At 34.1% G+C, this 12,285-nt stretch overlaps 1 protein-coding gene across 2 annotated transcripts in view; it reads left to right on the top strand.

Moving 5' to 3' along the window:
* Positions 1-594: 594 nt before the first annotated feature.
* The window catches only part of LOC145684246 (uncharacterized), a 33,732-nt gene continuing 22,041 nt past the window's right edge, over positions 595-12,285 (top strand). The window contains exons 1-2 of one of the 2 annotated variants that reach the window (XM_081756362.1): positions 595-932; positions 10,384-11,464. In XM_081756362.1, coding sequence (XP_081612488.1) covers positions 10,452-11,464 — 1,013 coding nt within the window. In that variant the 5' untranslated portion in view covers positions 595-932; positions 10,384-10,451. The remainder of the gene's footprint in view (positions 933-10,383; positions 11,465-12,285) is intronic. The other variant, XM_081756360.1, reaches the window with a different exon arrangement.

The following is a 12,285-nucleotide window of genomic DNA, read 5'->3' as shown; positions in this document are numbered from 1 at the left end:
CTTTTTTACTTTTGGTATACTGTAGTTCAGCCTGAATTTTAGTCAGTGTTCTTTGGATTTTGCTTGCTGAGAACTGTTTGTGGTTCACAGGAAGAATTTTGTATTTGAACTTAAAATTATGGATAGTAGAACAGACGATTTGGTAAGAGAAAGTGTTTGTATATACATAACATTTAAATTTGAGTTTTCATAATTATACGATCAGGCTAGGAGGCTGGGGTAAGTGAGACAGTTGGAGTGGAGCGTCATGAACATAAGGGGGTGGGTACCACTGTCTAATAAAAATCAAAGATTCTACTTAAATTTAATCTAATAAATGTTTTCCCTCAAAATATTGTAATAAATATTTCTAATCATAGAAGTTTTAAAATGTTAGGACCAATCATAAAATTTCACCATATCTCATTGATTACTAATGGCCAATCCTGAAATGCCCTCATATGATATGACTGTCGTATCTCTCAGTCAAAGCTCTCTGATTACAGAAGACTAGTCCCGTAATGTCCTGATATGTTTGTCAAGCTTTAATCAAGAAATTCCGGGTTCCCGGCGGGGGCACAGGAAATATTTTGCAATCTTGTTAACAGCGCTTTTTGTAGCATTCAACTTTAATTTTATAATGTAGCGGAAAATAGCGGAATTTCAGTAAGGGTAGCGGAACATGGCGGAATTTTGACGGCACAGTAGCGACTTTTCGAGCTGTGGGCCTGGCAACACTGTGGAGAAGAGACGCTGCATCCCTGCGTGTTTAGCATTCAAGATGGTTGAGTTATACAATAAGAATTAAATCTTTATATAACATATTTTCACTATTTATAATAAATTTCCATGCTGACTTGTATATATTTATAACAATCTAAAAGAAATAACAAGGTGCTTTTACAGCAGATGCTCGTTTAGTATTGGCACACGATATTTTGGAAAATTCACAGGTAAAATTCAATACTTTGCATGGAAACACATATTATAACTAATACATTTCTTCAGGTGACAGAAATAAATACAAAGTAATGCAGTTATGTTTTCGGTTTTTAAGTATAGAGTTACTAGTGTAAAGTCATTACAAGTGCTTTAGTACGGACAAGTTAGTGTATATGAAAAGATGACTATCAGGTACTATTTTCCATCGTCAGTATGTTTTGTACAATGTACAGAAGCTGTATTTTATGTTTACAATTGAAGCGCTACTATTGTTAAACCATGACAATTAGTATTGAATTTTGATCGCTGCCAAAGCGTACTTGTTTTATTTTTTCTCCCTTATGCGTATACCCACCATCGCTGACGCCTCTGCTTCCTTCGGACGTACCACACCCGGGAAAACCAGTTGGGCCCTAGCCTGTACTGACTAGGTTAGATAGGATCGGCTTTTTTTTTTTTTTTTTTTTACCGGTCACTTAGCACTTGCTGGTTTGTTATTTTTTAGACTGATTTATGCTGTCACTTTGTATATAACGCCAAATCGCGAAAGAATTGTAACTTTTTGTAACTTTTCAAAAATTATATCTGGTGACACCCTTTCAATTTCACTCATGGTCAACGGCGTAATGTCTAGTGATGGGCAAATTCCCGGGAAGATATATTTCGGAGATATTCCAAGGAAGATTCCCAAATATGTGAATATTCCGGGAATTTATGTACAAACACGAAGAAAATTAAAATTTCGATGTTAAACTCGTTTTTTTTTTTTTAAACTTACAGTACAGCCCTATTTATTACCGATCTCTCCAGAAGATTCTTTAAAATGTAGATTCTGAACAGTATTATGTTATTTTATTATATTTGGAGAGTAGGCGTAAATGTATATTTATTTGTAATATGCTTTGTGCGAGTAAATATGTTGGAAAGACATTTGGAATAGGAAGTCCACGTACTTTTGCACCGCTAGAGTCTAAATTTATATGTAAGCGGAAATTCTAAACTTGACCCTACTACCGATAATATAAACATATTAAATTTTTATATGTTACAAAGAAATTACCTTGGGTAACTGCCAGAAGACATATGTTTCAAACTTTTTTCAACATTTGCGCATACATATATATAGCCAAAATAATTGCAAGATACTGACTTATCTGTTTAATTTTCCTCATAAGATTGCCACACAGAACTTTTCTTACTACCTATTTCTCAGAATTTGATCGTTAATTCATATGTAAGAGAAGTTCGAGTACCTATTTAGGAATTCGAGTCAGAGACAGCAGAGAGACCAACGTCTATTACTAACGATGGTTCGGGGTGTATTAATAGTACTTCATCTCTATATCTACATAATTTCTCCATTACAAACTGGTTCCTTTTCATCATTTGTAAATTAGTATTTTGCTACTTTTTGTGCAAATGAAAATGGATCTTAAAATTCATACTATTAATTATATAAAGTACAGACAACGAATTTTGTTTTTTTTTAACCTCCCAATTATTTAAAACCTATAAGTAAGTGATAATAGAATAAAATAAAGGAATTAGTCATATGGTTCTTATAATATGGAAAATAAAGGAAAGAAATGGAAATAAATTCCCTCCCTGGACTTTATGAACCAGGGGAAAAATCCCGGAATATTCCCATTTTTTTATTGCCATTCCCACCTAGAATGTTCTCACTACCCTATCAGTAGTAATGACATGTCGTCCAGGGTATGTCGTTTGGAGAACAATACGAAGGAAATTATTGAAAGAATTACAATTTATTTTTAAAAAAAATATTTCAAAACCTGCACGCAACAAAACACGGTTCAAAATGCTATTCCAATTTTAGGTGCTTCTTATATTTGTTTTATCAGAACCTGTACTACCATACAAACACGATCCCTCTATAATTCGGTCAGATTACTATTATCCAGTAATGGTATTAAAACCGAAAATATTACTCAGACATTAATTTGGAATGCCTTAGTTGGACGTATTATATACCAATTACGTTTTATATTGCTTAGCAATGGTTCAACATGTTTCTTTCGGTAATTTCTTATTTTATGGGACAAGCTACATTGATGAAATGTCTTATGGATTGTTTGTGTTAGAGGTATTATATACCCATTACGTTTGATATCGCTTAGTAATGGTTCAACATGTTTCCTTTGATAATTTCTTATTTTGGGGGATAAAGCTACATTAATGAATTGTCTAATTGCTTTTAGTAGTAAATGCACTCTCACTTCCTTAGAAAGTGTTTCTTAAGTGAGAAGTTGCATGGATTGGTCGAGATTGAATTTTGGAAGCCTAAGTATGAATACAGCTTGTAATGATCAGAGTCCTGCAAACCCAGGCCCAAAGACGGCCCGGCCCGGATGGATGTGTATTTTGAGCCAGGCCCGGCCTAAATCTCGAGCCGGGCAGAGAATGGGCCGGACCCTAATCAGGCCGGGCATAACCAAATTGATAAGTCAACTCTATCCTTCAATATTCAATGGCTAATAAGAAATGTGTCGTCATAATATTGCAATGTCTATTTGTCCTTCTCGAATGGGAAAATCGTGTGAAAAGTTACCCAAGGTTTCTTTTCTATATTCGTATTCTGTCTGTCTATTTGTTGCGCTTGCTCTGTCCAGCCATGTTTATTATACAATAATACAGCTCAGGGACGTAAAAATCTTATACTACACTCCTTAGTGCATTACGAGTAACAGAGAAGATATGTTAATCTGTTACACAGTATCTGCTACTAATATTACGATTACGAATGCTAGTGCTAATTCCACTATTTCTGCCACTGCTACTACTATTACTATTACCACTACTGCTACTACTTATTACTGTACTAATACGACAGTGAGTACCACTACTGCTATTACTAGTAATACTAAAACAAAACAATGCAAATGAAATCTTTGAGTTTTACGTCCCACAGATACGCCGGCTAGGCTAAAGGATGGGAAATAAATTAAATGGTGGAATGAATAAAGTGGGAGGAAACGGGAGAACGCCGAGAACTTCCCAACTCGGTTTTTGTCCACCACAAAGTTCACTTGTCGAGAGCTGGGATCGAACCAAGGACCCCATTCACCAGAGGTGAACGTTCAACCAGTGAGCCACCGTTCCAGAAACACCTAATCGACTCTGGCGTCTTGGTGATTTATTTCATCATTATATTTTGTGATATTTGTAGTATCATACTATAAAGAATACAGCGACATGTAACACCATTTGGTATTTGCCTTGCTAACTGAACATTACTACAAATTGCACTGATCTTATGAGCACGCCAGTTCACGATTTTGGCCTCCGTGGTCTTATGGTAGCGTACCAAATCCCACTTAGTAGGTCAAGTAATTGACTTTATCATACGTTCTTTAGGTAACTACGGCTCAGGCCGTATGGATGATGATGGGATGAAGTGGTGAAATGAAAACTGGGAGGAAGCGGGACCACTGCGGAAACTCCCACGCACACGGTGTTTGTCCACCAGAAGCAGGGATTGATCCGACGACCTGTAGCACCAGATGTGAGTGCTTTTCCTACGAAGCCACCGTTGTTCTTTGTAGATCAAGCATCGGTTCACATTCTACGTAGACCCTCCATAATAACTAGCATTTCTCCGTTTTCTTCTGTACTTAGAAGGTAAATTCGGTACCACTAGACATGTCAACACTGACGCAAAGACGTAGCAGTTGTAGTAGTATTAGCAGTTGTTGTAGTAGTAATATTAGAAGTAGTAGTATTAGTAGTACTAGTAGAAGTATTACAGTACTTTGCAGTCTTGAATAAAGAGTCAGTTTCCCAATCACATTATGATTAACATAGGCTGACAGTAAGACCGTACGAACACGGGAAAGGCAGGGGTAGTGGAAGAGATTTTTTTTTAAGAATGACAACATTAGTTTCCGATCCGTCTTTCAGAGTGGTCCGGCTCAGCCCGGAAATAGATGTGCCCGGTTCGGCCCTATAGCATTTTTGTCCGATCCGGTCCAGTTTGATATTACTTGAAACGGGCAGGGCCGGGTGGACACATTCCGGGCCGAACCAGGCGCGCCCGGTCCGTGCAGGGCACTGGTACAACTATGTTATAGATATATGCACATACGTCTATTACTTATCTGCATATATCTACTAACGTATCTACAGATATATAAGTAAAACATGCGCCATCTTGAAGACCAAATTTTGCTACGTATCCACTAAAAAGAACGAATCCTATCGAGCCGAGTTATTGAAGGAGCTCAGGAGAGAGGCTCAGTCGGTATTACAGTAAAGTGTCAGTAGCGTCCTGGCACTTCAGCGACAATTTGAGTGTACGCATAAACGAGGATAATAAAGGAGAGCATATCATATAGCATTAAAACACATGCCGTGTTTGTGGCATAGCTTTGCGATATTTGTATGATCAGTTTCTACACTGCTTTTACATATGAGGTCACTTCACCTTACCTTATGAAATGCTACGTTATAAAATGCACACTTTTTATTTCGTCGTTTTATCTTATAGGCTACATGTGGAAGGTAAGGTTCCGACAAATTTTGATTACTTATACCATTTTTGTGTAAAACCATGTAATCTGTTTCTGAGGATTTTCCAAATTTATTTTGTCCTCTAAATACGATAACACCTTTCTTTTACTCATTGTGATATTCCACTTTGTAGATAGAAAAAGTAGAAAGTTTGTGATTTTTTTAAAAAGTAGCTAGGATAGTTCTCCTACGTTATTTCTAATGAGAATCACGGTCTTTTATTATATATATATTTCAGGAATGAAATAGCTAAAAATGCAAGTGTTATGTTATATCATCTTATAAATTTATATGTGGTTTTTGAAATGTCGTCCACATTAGAAAAATATTTTACATTGCTATTTTTGCTATGAATAATATCCTAGAGTAGATTTTATAAGTGCATGTCCAAATAATTGCGTACAAGTTAATAATATACCTATAAGGTGATAATAAAAATTATTATACGTGAGAAAACACTCACCGTCATGTGCCCACTCGTCACTACAAGCAATAAATGTATTTCATCCTGTTTCAGGGTAGGCCAGAGCTCGTTGTCTGTATCAAGGAAGCGAAAGCTTGTATGAGTAGTTATGTACGTAAACGAAGATGTTCTGTAATAATTTGCCTCAATAGTGGAGCTATATAAACGGTTATTTATGTACCACGCGGTTACTAAAAGCTAGAACCATATCTATTTCATGTATGGAAGGACAATCTTTTAAGCCTATGGAGGAAACGTCCAGTCGCGAAACTATTTTTCAGTGTGCCCTTAAAGGAAGATTTTTGTAGAAACTACAGTTAGTACTCACGCTACAACTTAACGTAGTCATCATCATCTTGACGTGTTCGTTTACTTAGTACTGGATAAGTTGATGTACAAGACGAATGACAGAAGTTAATGTTGTCTTAGTGGCATTTATTGTGCTTGGCAGATCTTTCAATGTGTCTGATTCAAAATGAATTTTTTTCAGTTTGCTGAGAAAATTGCGGACAGCTTCACCTATGTGCATTATACTACATTTTTGTAATAATGGCATTTGACGTACAATTTACATCCACTTCACTGTTGTTTGAAACAAAATGCTGTTTGAGACGAAGTTTTAATTTAATGTCATACGAAAGTGCTATTGATGCTAGTGAGGACGAATATGTTTGTATTTGCTTTGTTTTTAATGTGTTTCCTCATTGTTTGAACATATATAACATATAAAATAACGCCTATGACAGAAGGAATCAATTAATACTACTTGCTATGGGTTTCGTGAAGATTTTTAGTAGTAACTGTAATCTTGTAAGTATAAAATACAACTTATTACCCTTTCATCTTTAGTATAAGCGGATAATAATTTATCGGAAAAAATTGGCGCATTTTTTTTTACCAGCACACAAACTTCACATATCTTTTTATCAGCTTCATGTTTTATCGTGATGAGATGCAGATCAAGAGATAATTTAAAAAAGTTTACGCTAACTGGTGTATACTTCACTTGCATTTCGCACTTTTACATAAAATCTTTGTTTTTTCTAATACAATTGTTATTTTCCCGTCCTTTGGAAAACTGTAGGAATCACTTGTTGCTTATAACATTTTTTTAATATTTTGATACTCATGTCCGCTGGGTAAGACGATGATGGAAAGTATCATCGCAAACATTTTTCAATTACAGAAATTTAGCATGACACTCGTGAGAAAATGTCTCTTCTTCACGTGTTGCGTCATGCGTAATGGAAGTTGATTTATTTTCAGTTACCGTCCTTTATCATGTGCTACTGTACTTGAAAATATTTGTATAGAATGCAGTTTGAACTTACTCTTCTTGAGATAAAGAATGGGAGATTTCCATTATTTAACAGAAGATATTAAGGGAATCGTTCACAGATGAAGTGAAAAAGCAGAAAAAAAAGACACAATCTTTAGCAGTGGTTGTGTTTGTTCTGGGAATACACATAAAATGCCAAATGCCCTAGTCATGCGAAAATTCCGATTGACATATTGTTAGCATTGAAGATTCCATTAAAGGGTAGTGTTTTCCTCTATATTTTCTTACCCAATTAGTAGACTGTAGGAAAAGCAGCACTCCAGTTTCTTGCTACACACATAACTCCAGTGCCTCTTGAAGCGGCGCTGAATATTTCCGCAGCGAAATAGATCTTAATTCGCAAATAAAATACAATGAGTACAGGTTTTCCCATTCCAATTGCCATACTAAACACTTCATCTCCAGTCTTTTCCGTCTTGGTTGGTAGATGTTTTTTGTGTTTCCGTTCAGAACGTTCTTCAAGATCAATTTTGATAACTTCAGAAATAGTCGAACATGTTTACAACTTACTCCGACGATACACTATTAATTTATGTTACCCCCATTGTTTGACTGCGATACGTTGATATCCGACAGCCTTCATCAAATAAATAATGATATAAGAGTGGTTAAATGAGATAACTGGAAAGTAAGAAATGTCTCCGTTCACAAATAAAAAAAATAAGTATTCAATTTGTTAATTATTTTTTATTTTGGTAGTTACAAGTTATGTTAGTTAAAGAGATGAATAAAAGTGTCTTCTTTTGTTTGTTCTAATCTGTTCTGAATGGTTGCATGTAAATATGAAAACTTATTGTGTGTGTCGTTCAGAGTAACACAAATATAATTACACTTAGACACATGTGCAAGTAATAGGTTGAAGATATTGAGTTCCCTTCTATGATCAAAACAGTCGGTAGCTGCATAGGCAAAACCAATCGTAACGACTACCGTAACAGAATAACTAGGGCCATGATATTCATATAAGCACATAGCATACGTTGATGTATTATATGTCCATATGAAAACAATACCTTCAAGTTACATCTAAATTAGTGTGTTGTCTTTCTTTCCAATTGCAATATCTGTAAATCTAAAGTCTGCTTATTCGTATTCAATTGCATCCGTTCGGCTATTCGGGACTAGATTGTGAAACCAAGATTGTAGTTTGGTTTAGTGTACATACACGTTTGCCTTAATGAAATATGTATATATGTTTTCGCACAACGAGCAAGAAATATCATGATGAGCTAACGTTGTGAGAAATATCCTTTCGATGATTTATTAAGAAACAGTTGAAATATTGCATCAATCACTTTAAAAAATATAAAACTATACATTACGGACATTTTAACAGACTATGTAAAACAATCTTTATAAATGTCGGCGAGAAGATTTGTGATTTTAGAACGATATCAATTGTATTACTTACTTACTAAAAATTGACTTAAAAATTGACACACATTGATCAAAGACTCTTTGAAAATATATCACAAGAACATCTTGTTCTAATGATTTTAACGAACAAAGAAGATCTTTCTTTTCCTTCTAACGTTGTTAGTGTTCGCGAATAAGAAAGAAAACTGCCAAGAACTTAAACTCACCATAGCTAACATCAATGTCAAAGATGTTCTAAGTATATTAATAACTGTTTTCAAAATTAATAATCTAATATAATGAGACATAAATAACTACAGCGATTTCAAGTCCTTGTAACTGTTGAATGTTACGCATGAGAAGTATCTTACTGAAAATTTGTGAATGTGTATGTTATATTCTCAAAAGAAAGTTTACATTTTCATTTGAAATAGGCCAACACGCCTATTGTGACAAAAATTTTTTTCTAAGAGGGGAGTAACATTGAATTTTATGCAATCTATAAATTTAATGGCTAGGAATGAACAATAATGATATACCAATGAATTGAAATTGCTGAATAAAAATAATAAACAAAACAGGTTTTTAAGAAAAAGATTGAAAAAAAATTTTGTAAATGAACGAAACTTAATTTTACAAGCTTGTTGCGAAATTTGTGGATCCAGGAATATTATTAGATTATAAAGTTTATTATTTAGTATCATAAGAACGTATATTTAATAGGAGACTCAATTGAATTGAAGGTGAATTCTTAGTATATTTGAAGTTACCGTGTGTACTCTTTTTTCATGGCTGCTTATTTCAATAATATATGGGTTGTTAAAGACCAGAGCATGTAATTTCTGCAATAACATGAATCTGATATTTTTGAGTTCTTGTAGTAGTTTGTGTTCGAGATGAGTCTTCTGAGGAAGATTGGCCATCTATATCACCTTTATTGTTTTGACGGGAATTAGGTGCCTGATTATTGAGAAGATTATTCTGATCATTATCGTTTCGCTTGTTAACTAAACGTTTTCTGTCATCACTCTTACGTCATTACTTTCTTCGAAATTGCAGAAATCTGAGGTTCAATATCTGTTTTTGCAAGTCACTCAGCTGATCGTTCTGTGTAGAATTCTGGAAACATGTTAGAAAGAACCAAACTTGAGTACGTAAACAGAAAATAACATCAACTGTTGTCATATCTATCGAACAGAAATCAAAGTTTAAGGCTCCATAATAAAATAACTAAATTTGTGTTGATCCCTTCTTCATTCCTAAATGGGAATAAATGTTCATAATTGTTAGTTTTCTTGTTTCTCCTCGGATTAACTGGAAAGACATTTGAAATGGTGATTACGTTTCAGAGCCTTCTGTGGAAACATTGTAGTTATGTGTGCCATCAGTTTAGTAAATAATTATTTTTGTTTTTAATGCTGGTTTAATGTTACATGTCTAACTTTATATCTATGTAGTATAATGTCAACAACGGTTGACTAATGTCTAAATTACGAAAATACTTTAGTGAATATAAAGTCGAAGTTATTGCTATAGACTTGTTAAATCAATTTTTAAAAGTAAGCAGTATAATAATTGTAAAAGGACATGTGTTACATGAGAACGATGCAAGTAGGTACTTCATCGATCTTTATCATAGTTTACTTCTTTAAAATAATGAAACACTATAAGTAATCAAAGGTTATTTGAATGAAGTAGCTAGCTTTTTAATTGTGTTTTCTTTTGTACAATAAGTGTATGTATGAAAGAATTAATTACATTCTTTTAATGTTTTCAGAATTTTCCACTCCTCCGCTACCGATAAAGATCTCAAATCTTACAGATAAAAACTCTTCAGTTGCGTAAATGGCTTTCGATTGTTTTAGTATTAGTTCAATCAAAGTAGAAACGAAAACAGAAAATGAAAGTTTTGAAGATCACGAATGTAAAGTGTATAACAAGGATAATAAACAACTCAGATACAAGAATCATGCTTTACCATGTTGTTTCTCACATTCAAAATGCAAAATATCAACACAGCGTAAATTAGAACGATATATGGACATAAAACTTTCCAGGTTAAGAGAACCTTTGGTGTCTGAACTCAAAATTGATATAGAAAGTAATAAGAATGATGTAATGTCAGATAAAAAACTAACTTCAAAAGCAATATGTTATATCAAGCCTTTATCTATGGCTGATTTACCTGTAAATGCTAAACTTTTAGGAAGTAACAAGGAATTTTTGGAGACAAAATTAAGTTATCTTAAATTTAATGAGAAGGAATCAAATAACAGCAAGTTTGGCATTAATGGCGACAAGATCAAAAAGTACACTGAAGATATTGATTGCCAAGAAATAGATGATAGTCCTCAAGATAGCGATTGTCAAGAAATAAATGATAGTTCTCAGGATAGCTATTATCGGGAAATGGATGATAGTCCTCAAGATAGCGATTGTAGAGAAATAGATAATAGTTTTCAGGAAGCTAAGTTTATTCTTGATAGAAAACTTACTTCAAAAGCAATATGTTTGATCAAGCCTTTGTCAGTGTCTGATTTTCCTGCTAAACCTTTACAAAGAAAGAAAGAATTCCTGAGGACAAAATTAAGTGATCTTAAATTTAATGAGAAAGAATCAAACAACTGCAAGTTTGGCGTTAATGAAGACAAGACCGAAAAGGACAGTGAAGGTAGCGATTCTCAAGAAATAGACGATAGGCCTCAAGATAGCGATTGTCGAGTAATAAATGATAGTCCTCAAGATAGCGATTATCGAGAAATGGATGATAATCCTCAAGATAGCGATTTTCGAGACATAGATGATAGTTCCCAAGATAGCGATTGTGGAGAAATAGATGGTGGTGTTCAGGGAGCTAGGTACGTTTAAATTTGTTCACCTTATTTGAGTTTCATTTATTATTTTTCTTTACATTCTGTCTGTAGTAATATCACAATAATACTCAGTATTTTATTTATTTTAAATTAGAGTAGAACCATAAGCAATTATCAGAATCAAACGAAGAGAGACTCAAGTATTTAGTTTTGGCATGCACACTTACTGAGTGCTGGGCGTACTTCACCGTTCAGTAAGAAACATTTTAATGCCAATTTCGTTTTTTTGTTTTTCAAAATATAAGAAAGAATAATAAACTTATACATTTTACCTATTTTTTGGCATAGGTAGTTAGGTGAATGGAAATACAAAAGCTTGATTTTAAATTATTAAGGAAATTGTTAAAAGTTGAGATTAAATTATTATTTTATGACGTTTTCTTTCTTTGTATTTCTTGAGAGGCGGTACTCACCTGGTTTGTGAGCTCTGTGTTCCTAAAAAGTGTCTAATACAGGTATTTTAACCAATATATTATTAATTTACAATGTGTGCTCTACACTGCTGGTTACGAAACAGCAATTGCTGTCCGAAATAAGTTTTAAAAAATATTAGATCATATAGTATTCTCATAGGATGGGGTGCAAAGTACGAAATTCGTCTGTATAAAGCAGAATTGATGCAGTAATATGATACTTATATGCAAAGTAAATAGGGGGTAGGGTGGTCAATTGGTAGGGCATTTACATTTGGTGCGCGGGGTCCATGGTTCGATTTGCTGCCAAACAAGTTTGTGCTGATCAACAGTTTTTCTGTAGATTTACTTGGAGACCACGTGTTTCATCGCACATTATCATTTCACTAATGC

This window comes from Thermobia domestica, chromosome 4 (assembly GCF_964235325.1).
Source record: "Thermobia domestica chromosome 4, izTheDome1.hap1.1, whole genome shotgun sequence".
Taxonomy (NCBI): domain Eukaryota; kingdom Metazoa; phylum Arthropoda; class Insecta; order Zygentoma; family Lepismatidae; genus Thermobia; species Thermobia domestica.
This window is presented reverse-complemented; position numbering and strand designations above follow the sequence as displayed.